The following is a 13,463-nucleotide window of genomic DNA, read 5'->3' as shown; positions in this document are numbered from 1 at the left end:
ACCAATTAAAGGGCCATTTCCCTAACTAGCTGCCCCCTTCTATTAACTTGCTATTAACTGCCTAAAATATATTAACAATATGTTTATCTGTGATTGACTAGGCAACCTGATTTTGAGAACCAAGACCCTAGAGAGGTCTCACTTAGGTTTAAAAAGCTCCCTTAATTTCCATCATTGTCACTACTCAGGATGGTAGCAGCTTTTTCCAACATTGACCAACCTACATCTGTTATCACTTGGAGATCTTTGTAAAGCATATTAGACGTTTACAAATGGCCTTAGAACAGGGCTAAGACAAGAAGCGCGCCCCCCCCCCCCCCCGCCTCATTTCAGTTGGGTTTAATGGATTGCTTCCTGATGGAGTGTGTGAATGTTGGGGCTAAGAGACCATGGGTAGTAGAATACTTTTTCTTGTAGTTAGCAGCTTTTATTACTAGGTTGGCCAAAGAGTTCGTATTTTTTTTCTATAAAATAAAAGACACATTATTTGTTTTTACCCGTAATTATTGATTTGGATATTTTGAATGTATTGGCTATCTCCTGTGTGGAATAATTGTTAATTGTTAATTGTTTTCAATTAATGTCTCGATTTGATTGCCATCAACTTAACCGGTCTACCTGACCATGGAGCATTGTTCAGCAAGAAATCTCCAGCACGAAACTTGCAAACCACTTTTGACATCTTTGATTAGTCACAGCACCTTCTCCATATACTGCACTAATGTTTTTTTGCATTTCAGTTGCATTTTTACTTTCTTGAAATAATAAAGTGTAATATGCCAAAAATGTTGCTTATTTTCTTCCATCTTTAATATTAAAATGACTACATAGAAATTCACAAATTTGATAAGGTTTTTTTAGGTAAAGCTTTTTTTTTTTTTTAAGATTTTATTTATTTACTTTTAGAGTGAGGGGAAGGGAAGGAGACAGGGAGAGAAGCGTCATTGCTGTGTGAGAGAGAAACAGTTGGCTCTCGTGTGCCCCCTACTGGGAACCCAGCCTGCAGCCCAGGCGTGTCCCCTGACTGGGAATCAAACCAGTGACCTTTTGGTTTGCAGGCTGGCACTCAGTCTCCTGAGTCACACCAGCCAGGGCCAATTAATTTTTTTTTTAAATCACCCTGATAGGACAGGTGTCACAATACAATCTAACAAAATTGGTTCGAATGAGGTTAAAGACAACTAAGTGTTATTAGAGCCACCTTATAGGGGGAAAAAAACTTTTTGGCCAACCCAATAGTTATAATTTATTATCATTATTGAAAGAGCACTGGAATTGAAGGCAGAAGACTAGTTTAAGCTCTTCTCTCTGTAGCCTTAATTTCCACGCCTGCCCTACTTGCGTTTTGGGCATTGTATCAAGTGACATATTTTGTCATTCAGAGGTTAAGAGCAATAGCTATAGAAAGTGACTTTTCTAGGTTGAAAATTTCATTCTGCCAAACATCAATTGGTTGCCTCCTGCATGCCCCCAACCAGGGATCTGGCACGTGACCGAGGCATGTGCCCTGACCAGGAATCGAACCAGTAACCTTTTGGTCTGCAGGAGGACACCTAACCCACTGAGCTACAGCAGTCAGGGCTGATCATGTAACTTTGTTTAAAATTCTCCAGTGGTTACTTTTAATCTGCAGGCTAAATTACACTTTAACATGACATTCGAAAGGAAGGCAGTCTTTCCTTTTCATTCTCATCTCTGGTTTTCATTTCTAGTCATCAGATAAGTTCATGTGTTCCTGCTTCTGAGCCTTTATATATTCTATCAACTCTGCTTGGTCTTGTCCCCTTGGCAAACTCTTATGCATCATTCCAGACCCAGCTCAGATGTCTTTATAAACCCTCTTCAGTGTCTTTGCTTTCAGACTTCCCTAGTCAAGGTATAGCTCGTATACACTTCATGGTACTAATCTTGTTTCTGTTCTGGTGACCATCTTTCCCATGTGAGACCATGAGATCCCTCAGGGCCTCATTTTTATTTATTTCCTCTGTATTAGCTATATCAGTGCTTGGCACATGGTCGGCCCTTGTTAATATTTGTGTTGAGTGAGTGCCAGTTTTTTTTAAAACAATAAACCTTATATCAGCCATGATGCTCATAGTCATAATGTGGCCCCTCTTTACTAATATGTTTGGGAAAACAGTATACCACCCATCTTGGGGCAGGGGGCTTATTTTACTTTTTTCTCCTTAATTTTCTTAGTTTGGGTCTGGTCTCTAGCTCTCGACTGGGAAATATGGGGAAATGAAGACTTGTCTCATCTAGTTTAGCAGGGTTAATAGTTTGTTGGGTATACTTTAGGGAGCTCTCCTTGGCTGCAGAGAAGGGTGGGTTTTCCCTAGGCCTCTATTTAAGAACTGTAAGAGGAGGATCGGATTCCTTCAGCCTCAGAGTGGGCGGCTTTTGGGTAGGGTAAAGGTACTGATTAACTTGCTGTTAAGTTAGAAGTTCCCAGCTGGTGTGCCAGACACACAGGTGTATGACAGGTAGATTAGAAGTGTGCCGAAACATTGCTCTCTTGAAGTCGTGTATAAGCAGTTTTATCTTTTTACTCCAGTGTAATGAATGCTTTTTCCATGGACCTTGATGTGAAAAATGTTGGGAACTCCTGTGGTAAATAAATATATGGGGCTGAGGTCAATAACTCCAAAAGGGGCTGAAGGAGAGTTAGAACTGGTAAATAGACTCTTAGGGTTTAGATGCTCCCAAGCTAGAAAGAACTAATTTTCACATTATCCAAAGTCATGGCAGAGGTTGGAAATAATAGCAGGTTCAATCAAAGTTAGGCTTATTGGAAGCAACCCAACTTGTAAAAAGTAGAGATTTAATTAGATACATATGGTATTGCTGTCTAAGGATGTACTGCTTAACTATGTGCATTTATTTATCGAAAGATTTTATTTATTTACTTTTAGAGAGAGGGGAGGGAGAAAGAGAGGGAGAGAAACATCAGTGTGCAAGAGATACCTCAGTTGGTTGCCTCTCATATGCCCCAAACCAGGTATCTGGCCCACAACCCAGGCATGTGCCCTGACTGGGAATCAAACTGGTGACCTTTTGGTTTGCAGGCCAGCGCTCAATCCACTGAGCCACACCAGCCATGGCACAGTGTGCATTTAAGCTTATGGTACATGAAATTTGCACTGATTGCGTGTAGTTTCGAGGATTGTCCTTGAGTTGGGTCTTAACTCCTTTAGAATTTATATGGGCAAGATGACATTGAACTGGGAGGCCATATACCTGGGTTCTAACCCCAGCTTTGCTACGAGTTGACTAGTGACTTGGGGCAGATCCTTTATCCTTTTCTGATCTCATGAATAAGTAGATGGGATTGGGATAGATTTCTGAGGCCCTTCCCAGCCACACTCTTTCATGGTTCTCTTGTTTCATATGGTTCTTACTCTTCTTTTCCCCCCAATACCCAGGTATTATCCATGCAGCAGAGGAGAAGGATTGGAAAACTGCTTACTCATATTTCTATGAGGCATTTGAGGGTTATGACTCCATTGATAGCCCCAAGGCCATCACATCTCTGAAGTACATGTTGCTGTGCAAAATCATGCTCAACACGTAGGTGCACATTAACTTTGGGGTATAAGAATTCAGATTCTTCAGCTGAGTTTTCTGCTGTGTCAGAGATGGCTTGAGCAGGGAGCTTGGCCGGTTACAGAAGCCGCAGCAGCTGCCTCTGGGCTGGCCGAAGGAGAGCGGGAAGATGGAAGGGAGCCCAGAGCACTTTCACTTGCTAGCCCTTCAGAATTGAGGAGACAGACTTTTGAAGTCTGCTCCCCAGCCCTCTTGGAGGGTTCTCTTCATCCTGCAGTTATCCTGTCCAGAGAGTTGCTGAACATAGGACAGAGGGCCAGAAAATAGCTTACAGACCAGCACCAGCTGACTGGGCCAACCCCGAATGGCAGTGGGTTAAGAAGAGGTTAGGAAGAGGTTTGAAAAGGGGGGTAACAGCAAGTATGACAGATCCTTTTACAAAGAGTCCTATAGAACTTATCTATGTGTGAGGGGAGTAAATGAGATACTCACTGGGATTTGGTTTGAATCTTATGTTGGGATTTGACTTACACCTATCATTCTGCCCGTTGGTTCTGCTACTTTTGGTGGGTTCACTGTGGCTTTCTTTTTAATGTTGGAGTTTTTTACTACTTAGTGCTGAGCTCTGTCCCAGGGTATAGAAATCCTGACTCCTCCAGTGTGAAGGGTATATGGGTTTAGGAGTGGGTGCTGATTCTCAGTGGACTTCTGAGAAAAAAGAAATTCACATAAACCTGGACTTACAAGCATACTATTCTGGAGCAGTTAACCAAGTTTGTCTTTTTTTCTAGCCCAGAAGATGTCCAGGCTCTGGTGAGCGGGAAGCTTGCACTTCGCTACGCGGGCAGGCAGGTAGGGGATGCCGAGGCGGTCGCTCTGGCCTCTGCGCAGTCGGGGGCAGCCTGTTGTGCGCCGTGGTGCTGGCTGAGGCCAGTGCTCTTTAGGTCTCCGTGCCCCATTTTTATCCCCCACCCTTCTTTCCCTTAAGCCCATTCAGTGTGTATCCTGTACAGTTACATTCTTATCCTAAAAAGTCAGTGTTTGGCGCTCTTATGGACATCGGGTGGTTTGTGAGGGACTTATAGAACTGAATTTTAACGTTTACATTGAGTTAGGATGCATTTTGCTCAGAACAGGAAATTTATCTACCATGAGCCTTACTTGCAAAGTAGACATTCACAGAATGTGAGATCGTGGATTCTCTGAGTTGAAGCCTGATAAAGTTTGGCGCAAATGTGCTTTATAATGGAGATCAGATCACTTGGTGCAGAAACAAGGTTTTGATGACTTATCCATGTGCTTCTCACGTTAGCACCCACCCTTCCACTCGTGTCCTGAGTTTTAGAGATGGTGCAAGAAGAGGCTCTCAGTGTTTGGTAGCCCTTTTGTGGTACCTTTAGTGCCTGGGGAGTTATGACCTGTGTGAAGATGATGTCTCAGATGTCTGCACCATCCCTTCTTTGTATTTTGCTTAAATATCACTACTAAAGTATCTTTATAGATTCAGATGCATTTGTCTCTAAACAGTGGACACATTGGCTACTGTATTCTTTTTAAAGATTTTATGTAGTTTAGAGAGGGGGGAAAAGGGAGGGAGAGAAGGAGAGAGAAACATCAGTCAGTCACCTCTTGCACGCACCCCACTGGGGCCTGGCCCGCAACCCAGGCATGTGCCCTGACTGAGGAACAAACTAGCGACCTTTCATTTCGCAGGCTGGCACTCAGTCCACTGAGCCACACCAGCCAGGGCTTTCTTACCGGATCTTTACAGGGATGGCCATAAGATGATTTCTTCCTTCTCCACAAGTGGTCCTGATTGGCATTATATCAGAAAAACTTTCAGAGCAGCTTCTAGTTTTGATTGTAAGAACTGGGTATTGCTAAAGTGAAAGACTCACTGCCCTATCTAGAAGTAAGGTTGAGGAGACGGGCTAAGAGAGGTCAAGTGTACAGGGCAAGGTCAGGTAACTAGTAGAGGTCGAGCCAGACTTTGAACTTGCGTTATCTTGGTTCTAAGTTCAGGCTCTTCTCATGACATTTGTTCTGTCTATATGACAAATGCTGGGGAGAAACTACACTTGGCACTATTTTTCAAGTCTGCTGTGTAAGACACACCATTCTTATTTAAGTACTTAGGCTGGTATAAAAAGAACACCTGCAGGTCCTTTGTACCTTCTTTTTTTTAAAGATTTTTATTTATTCATTTTTAGAGAGGAGGAAAGGGAGAGAGAAGGAGAGAAACATCAATGTGTGGGAGAAATATCAATCGGCTGCCTCTTGCTTGCCGCCAACCAGGGACCCGGCCCACAACCCAGGCATGTGCCCTGACCGGGAATAGAATGGGTGACCTTTAAGCTTGCAGGAAAAGGCCTGACCCACTGAGCCACACCAGTCAGGGCTGGTCCTGTGTACCTTGATGGCAGCTTTTGAGCAGGAGTCAGACTGTCCTAAAAAGATTAATGTTGCAGGTTTCTTGTTGATTGGAGGAGACTTGATAGCTTGGTCAGGTGCCTTTTATAACTAGATTAGAAGGTGCCCTCAACCATTAATTGTACAATCAATCTGGGGTTTTAACATGTTGTACAATATGTAGAATTTCGATGCCTCAACCCTCGTGAAAGTAGACCTTGGTCTGTGCTCTGTAACAAACCAGCAGGATGCGTGTTGATAAAGCACCGGTGTGACCAGGTCTAAGGGCAGGAAGGAGTCTCAGAAGAGGAGGAAAGAAATCACAGTTCTCTGGCCATTCTTGTCATCTTTGGAGAATGCTGTGCTGGGGTCTATTTTTTGGGAAAACTTTTTAATTCCCAGTGTTTTTAATTCTAGATTTCACAGGAAAACGGGTTGGCACACAGTGGTATTCTTTTAAAAAAATTTCTGAAAAAAAATTATTGATTTGAAAGAGAAAGAAGCATTGATTTGTTGTTCCACTTTATTTATGCATTCGTTGCTTGATTCTTGTATGTGCCCTGACCAGAGGTCAGACCTGCAGCCTTGGTGCATTGGAACAGCGCTCTGACTGGACCACCTTGAGCCACCGGGCCAGGGCCGCAGTGGTGGTCTTGTAGCTTGTCCTCCCGTTCCTCTGAAGAACAGTTGTGGGGCAGGGTCTTCCTGCAGCCAGAAGTTGCTGGGGCATAGCATACTGCTTAATGAGACTTGTTTGGTGGGATATGGTTGTGCAGAATAGATCACTTTCACTGTTTTTCTCTTTATTCATAGACAGAAGCATTAAAATGTGTGGCGCAGGCTAGCAAGAACAGATCACTGGCAGATTTTGAAAAGGTAAGCATGGTATTGGGCTGTTAGGGAACGGGTGGAGAAGAGGGGCATTTAAGTACTTTAAAAAAAAGCCTATTTTTAACTAGTTATAGTTTTACAAGAAGTTGCAAAGATAGTACAGAGTTATCCCATATACCATTCACCCAGTTTTCTCCACTGGTTACGTCTTAATATTTAGTGCAGTATCAGAACTAAGAGATATTTAAGCACAAATTTCATTGTACAAAAGTGCTTACATACAGTACTCTTTCAGTCTCAAAAGTTATGTCATCCTTTTTTCACTTTCATTTTTCATGACAAACCTATTATCTGCATTTTACGGTTGAGGGATCTGGGGTCAAAGAGGATCCCCAGTCACGCCAATAATGTATGTCAGGGTTTGACTCCAGGCGCAGTGCTTTTCTGTATGGCATGGTCCTAGCTGTTCCTTCCGCTCCGGAGATGCCAGGTCTGCTTCTCCTCTATGGATAAAAGAAGTCTTGATGTGTGCATCTGAGTGCAGGCCAACAGACCCTTCCTCAGGGTGACACCCTGCACTTGCTTTGCCACTAGAGCCTCTCACTCAGTGTTTATGAAGGTTTGTAAAGGGAGGAAAACTAGTGTAAGCAGTAGGGTGAGACTTATGTATCATTTTCTGAACCTCTCTCTTCTTGTCTGACTATAATGACCAACTTAGTGAAAACAAGCCTAGATCCTGGAAGAAAATCTTATTGTGGATGGAGACTGTGCCTAAGATTTGTTGTCTTTCTGAAGGTTTCTTGCCAGTTTCACTTTATTTGGCATGATTTCTTTGCTTCCTTTAACACTTCAGAGCACAGCCAACATGAGTTAGGCTACTGAGACCATTGCTAAAGGTAAATCAATCACATACACGAATCCACAGTGTAGATCATTGTATCCCAAAGTTTAGGATGCTTTATGGAACACTTCTACTAGGGGTTCCTTGGAAAAAGGATCTGTGATCGGACATTGGGAAACACTAGGGCTAGCTAACCTAGTGTTTAATGAGAAAGGTGCCAATTATGCTGGCTGACATTCCTTGTGAAAGTCCAAGAGCTAGTGGTGGAATTCAGCATTTCTTCTTATTTAACCTGAGAAATCTTCCCCCGACCTCCGCACGGACACCCCGTTTGTTCTGTGAGATACATCTGGAGAACTGCGTGTAGTGAATTTGGCTTACAGACTGAGCGACTCTTGGGGCTTACCTGGTTTAAGCTATCAGCATGGAGCTTTTGGACAGAAAGATGGTGGTTGGGTGGCTTCATCTTTTAGTACTTGATGTTCCTTTTCTTCTGCCTTCTGTCATGGCAGTTCATCTCCCCCAGCCTCCCAGAACTGCAGTCAGTCATGTAGTTGAAGGGGCCAGCGGACTGCTTAGGGAACCAGGAGTACCCTGTCTTTCAAGTGCACCTCTGTGCCAACCTCTGCGACTGGCTCTCTTGGCAGGCCCTGACAGATTACCGGGCAGAGCTCCGGGATGACCCAATCATCAGCACGCACTTGGCCAAGTTGTATGACAATTTACTGGAACAGAATCTGATCCGAGTCATTGAGCCTTTTTCCCGAGTACAGGTAAGTGTCCCCCGGGCACTCGAGCCTGTTTCTGCTGGGAGGGGTTTTCTGGCTGGGCATCTTCACTGCACCATCCACAGGAGGATGTGCCTGGTGGGCAAAGGTCCACCAAGAGTTTGGGATTCTTAACAGGGAACAAGAGTCAGGGAGAGGGGTGGCTGAGGGGCAGAGGCTGTTGAGGTTGCCCCTGCTTGTAATTGGCACGATCTCCTCCTTGCTTTTGTAGTTACCACCCATGTGTGGGACAGGAGTGTGTTTATTGTCTGTGGTGAGGAAGGCCGAGGGACAGACCGCAAGAGACCTAAGCTTGGCCAGAGAAGATCTGGCTCCGTAGTAATAGTCAGCAGGATTTTAGGACACAGCAGTCCCCCCACCAGCCCCCATATTAGAGCAAAGGGAAGACTTTCAGCGTTGGTGTCTCTCTGCCTTTTCTTTTAGATCGAACACATATCTAGCCTCATCAAACTCTCCAAGGTAAGGACTCCCTGAGCTTGTCTTGGGGGTGCGGCGGGGGAAGGGCTGTGTGGAGGGGCTGGTGTACGTACTCAGTGGGCCTTGGAAGGCCCCCAGGCTCCTCGGTGGGGAGCGGGGAGCACGGGCTCAGAGCGGCGGTTGCATGGCTGCCGTTTTGTTTTCAGTCCCTCTGCCCTAAGATACCCATGTATACAAGGCTTTCATGCCAGCGTGACATCTGACTAGTGGATACTGGTCCCTTTAATTGAGTGCTTTGAATTTTAGGCCGATGTGGAAAGGAAATTATCACAGATGATTCTTGACAAGAAATTTCATGGTGAGTAACAGTCATACAAGCAAGGGGGACTGCTGGTGGTGATAAAATGGTTGAAGAGGCACCGTGTTCTTATTTATCTTGAGAGATGTTCCGTTTGTTTCACCTGGTGGTTTCCTGGGATCTTTGCCCTTCACACCCCTGGGCTGAGAGTGTCTAATAAACACGTACCAATGGAACAGGGAGGCGCATTCCGTACCTTGTCCTTTTTGGAGGAGCGAGGCAGTGAGGGAGAGGGTGATTCTCAAGTGCTTTTGTGTCTAATCCCTTCTTTTTCATGGGTTGCCCTTGTGTTTCCTGCAGGGATCTTGGACCAGGGGGAGGGTGTCTTGATTATTTTCGATGAACCCCCCGTAGATAAAACCTATGAGGCAGCTCTGGAAACAATTCAGAACATGAGCAAAGTAGTGGATTCCCTCTACAACAAAGCCAAGAAGCTGACATAGGTGAGTGCCAGCTCCAGGAGCGGCCGGCCGCGCTGCCCTCGGCCCGTCGGGACTGAAAGCCGCCTGGTGGCTGCTCAGCTTCCCCGATTGACGCTGCCCTGTCTTCTCTTACAGAGTTGGATCTGTAGCGGTCCTTTGGAGAGTGTGTGTGGCGGGAGAGTGAAACCTTTGGGGAAAATGCTAGGAGATTCTTTTTTCTTTTTGTTCTACTTTTCGCTCGGAAGGTTTTTAAATCCTCATTTGGTGCATCTGTATTCCAGCCGATAGGTGTGCCAGTTTTCATGTAATCTTTACTGGCCCAACTTGGGAGTGGGGACATTGCTTAAAAAAAAAGAAAAAGAAAAAAAAAGGTTATTCTAAATAAAAGGAAAAAGGCTTACACTACCTAAAGCTGTGCTCTCTGCCTCCTGGGAGAGGGCCGCCAACCAGGCGCTCGGCCAGCCGCGGGGCTCCTCGTCCGCCTGCTGGGTGCCGCCTCTCCTTCTCTTCAGAATTGGGTGTTTGCCTGACCATCGAAGCAACGACTTTTTATTCTGTTTGTACTGAACCAAAACAAACAACTGTGTATAGACTGCTATTTTCCTTTATTATTTGAAATGAGGCGTTTTGGTGTTCTTTCCCCGTCATACGGCCTGTCCGCCCAACCTCCCTCCAATATCGGCTCCAGCAGACCGGCCAGAGGTCCTGCCGCCGCCGCCCCAGCCGCCGCCGCCGCCGCAGCAGCAGCACAGCTCCGCTCCGACCTGTTAAGGATGGGGACGAGGCCGGGAGCTAGTGTCCACCACGGCCACACGGGGTGCAGTGTGGGCCCTCAGGGGGCCTGCTGTGCATGTGGCTCTTTTTAACACAGTAAACTAGATTAGACGTCAGTGTTTTAATTGCGCCCTCCGCTCTTTCTCTCTTTTCCCCTCTCAACCAGGAGACTGTCACATGTCTCTCTCCCTTCCTCCTCCCCCTGGGGAAGTCACGCTGTCTGACATCCATGAGCTTCTCCCTGTCCCCCACTCCTCCCCTCCCCTGCTGGCAGATGGGTTTATTCCTTTTTTAAACAGTGAACATCGGAAATGAGACTGCGGGGTGTGGGGTTTTTTTTTTTTTTTGTTTTTTGTTTTTAAAGTTTTGTTGGGTTTTTGAGCAACCTCATGTCCCCTTTCCAGGGAGCTTCCTTATTTACCTCTTAGACACCGAAGGGATGGGAGGGAGAGCACTGTTCCAGCATGCTGTGTGTCACGGTAAAATAGCAAGGCTTCGTGCTCAGCTCCATTTTCTCCTTCCTCTCCTCCCTCTGCCTCTCTCCCCTTTCTCCCTCTTCCTCCCTGCCGGCCTCCTGTCTTTCCTTCCCTTTCTCAGATTATCCTTCCAGGTTTTTGGAATAAATTTATATTTTGTAAAAGGATTTTGTTGTACTAGGTTTGGCATCCTCACTGAATCTGCCTGCCTTTTATTTTCCTCTCCAAAATCAGGTTTTTGTTCTCAGCATCTCTCCCCATCATGTCCAGTCACTGTTTTGGTTTTGGCACCATCAATATCAAATGTACAAACGGTTCTTGCTAACCAACACCAGGTATATCTGATGTTCAGATGAGTTCCAATAAAAACAATTTTTTTTTCAGAAAGTGTCCTTTCTTGAGTGCTGGAGGGCTTCTAGTCAATGCAGACAGCCCTGGGTAGCTCTGGGGGCCATGGCTGTGCCGAGCGCCCGCCTCATGGGCCTCGGGAAGGGGGGCAGTGGGAGGCTTCGGGCGTAAGGCCCGAGGCGGGCAGTGGTGCTCAGGTAGCTTCACACTTTTCCAGGGCAACGGGGACGGGGGTTTGGGTGGATGTATGTAGTGTTCTCTGAGCCGACTTCCTGTCCACAGGATGAGGATGGTGCTTCCGTGGTGGGCGATTGTGGTTTGAGGGTTGTATGGAGTTGGGCGTCCATTTGGAGTCTTCAGAAGCAGCGATTGTCACATTGTCCCTCAGACCCTGTGAATGGTCCTCCTGCAGGGCTCTGGAGCCACCGGGAGGGAGGGGCGAGCTCCAGCTGTCAACTCTACTTCAGTATGAGCAGTGCTGCTGTTTGCCCTTTTCAGTATTGTATTGCTTGAGTTTTACTTCATTAAAGGACTTTTAAAAAAGATTCCAAGGGTCTCTGGAGCTGGCGCATGGGGGCGGGGCGGGAGGTTTCCCCACCCCGGGGCAGCTGCGAAGAGCGCAGTGCGGCAGCAGCCCCACCCTCTGGCCGCCCCCTTCGCAGCTCGCTGGCCTCTGGAGGCCCGCTCCGCGCAGGGGTAGCCGCGCGCCACCGCGGCTGCTGAGGCTCTTGAAGTGTGGCTGGTCTGAACTGTGATGCGCTGCAAATGTAAACTCAGCCCTGACTTTAAAGACTTAGTACCCCCAAAAAAGTGTGAAATAGCTCAACCTAATTTTTATATGTGAAAATATTTTGAGCATTATTGGGTTAAATAAAATATATTATTAAAGTTCACGTTTCTCTTTACTTTTTTTTTTTTTTTTTAATGTGGCTACTAGAAAACTCCTATGTGGCTTGCACTTGGCTCATGCTGTGGGTTTTGGGTGGTGCTGCTCTAGACCTCCAGGGCGGCTTTCCCTCCAGACCTCAGATGGGCTGGGTCTAGGCACAGCTGAGGGCCCGGCTCACTCACCTCAGGACTCTCTGTGGCACTCGCCTTCCTGGTGCCAGGGCTTCCTTGTGTGTTCATGAGACCCTGACGAGTGCTGGCACCGAGGCCTCGGCTGGACCTGCTGCTGCTGGGGTTATGTAACCGGTGCTGCCCAGAAGGGCCGCTAGGGGCTGCTCTGCGATCCCTTGAAGAACAAAGCGCGCGACTTGCTCAGGAGCCATGGCTCAGCCTCGCTTTATTTGGACCCCCTTCTGGAAGCTAGTTGGCTAGGTCCTTGGCCTCCCTCGGGGTGGTATGGGAAGGGGACGTGCAGCGGGCTGGGGCTCTCCTGTGATACAAGGGCAGCCCAGCTCAGCAGTGCAGATGACAAGCAGGCTGGCGCTGCCCGCCGCTCCAGATAGGCTATAGGATAAATAGGCTGATTGATGGGGGTGGGATTTGGAGATCTTCCCTGCAGCTCTTTGGAAGAAAACAGCTCCGCATCATTCAGCTGGGTCTGCCTTCTGGGTCCTCGATTCGGCTGTTTCTGGCAGATTATTTGCCCTTTCTTCCTCACCTTGCAGCTGGAGCGAAGATAGAAGCTTGGGGGTGGGGGTGGCGGGCTAACGTGAGCAGAGGAACTGTGTGGGCCTTGAGACAGGCAGAGCAAGCTCGGCTTGGGTGGACGGGTTCCAGGCAGCCTCTTCCCTCCCAACAGCCAGCGGGCTGGCGACGCTGTCCCATTCATGCTCTGCTGCAAATATGACTTGGTCTTTGACAAGTGTGAGGAGGTTGGGGGAATTTTGCCAAGAGCTCTTTTTGAAGGTGATGGGGAAAGGGCTGGCCAGACAAAGGCAAGAGAGGATGCCAGAGTGTGGCCAGGCTGGAGGAGGGCCAGGCAAACGCATGCTTCCTCCGTTTGGAAAAAGGAGTGGGGTGAAAGGGAGCTTGGTACTACCCAGCATGAATTAGAATAACTAGAATTAGATTTGTAGATACAGGTAGCAGGGTGGTTCTAAGGGGTGGATTACAGTCTTAGTAATATAGGCACAACACTAGCCAGGTAGCTCAGTTGGTTAGAGCATCATCCTGAGACACCAAGGTTGTGGGTTCTTTCCCCAGTCAGGGCACCTATAAGAATCCACCAATGAATGCTTAAGTAAGTGGAACAACAAATTGGTGTTTCTCTGTCTCAAATCAATAAACAATTTTGTTTAAAGACAGAAA

The 13,463-nt window shown here is 46.8% G+C and overlaps 1 protein-coding gene across 1 annotated transcript in view; it reads left to right on the top strand.

The window, feature by feature from the left end:
* PSMD11 (proteasome 26S subunit, non-ATPase 11) overlaps positions 1-11,239 on the top strand; it is a 34,554-nt gene extending 23,315 nt beyond the window's left edge. Inside the window, exons 7-14 of the mRNA XM_054573136.1 lie at positions 3,423-3,567; positions 4,335-4,395; positions 6,766-6,828; positions 8,272-8,397; positions 8,836-8,871; positions 9,136-9,187; positions 9,488-9,630; positions 9,745-11,239. Of these exons, the coding sequence (XP_054429111.1) occupies positions 3,423-3,567; positions 4,335-4,395; positions 6,766-6,828; positions 8,272-8,397; positions 8,836-8,871; positions 9,136-9,187; positions 9,488-9,630 (626 nt within the window). The 3' untranslated portion in view covers positions 9,745-11,239. The remainder of the gene's footprint in view (positions 1-3,422; positions 3,568-4,334; positions 4,396-6,765; positions 6,829-8,271; positions 8,398-8,835; positions 8,872-9,135; positions 9,188-9,487; positions 9,631-9,744) is intronic.
* The last annotated feature ends 2,224 nt before the right edge of the window (positions 11,240-13,463 follow it).

Source organism: Pteronotus mesoamericanus, unplaced genomic scaffold (assembly GCF_021234165.1).
Source record: "Pteronotus mesoamericanus isolate MK-2021 breed Mesoamerican mustached bat unplaced genomic scaffold, CSHL_Meso_final contig_246, whole genome shotgun sequence".
NCBI classification, from domain to species: domain Eukaryota; kingdom Metazoa; phylum Chordata; class Mammalia; order Chiroptera; family Mormoopidae; genus Pteronotus; species Pteronotus mesoamericanus.
The sequence above is the reverse complement of the archived record's forward strand: the minus strand, read 5'-3'. Positions and strand labels throughout refer to the sequence as shown.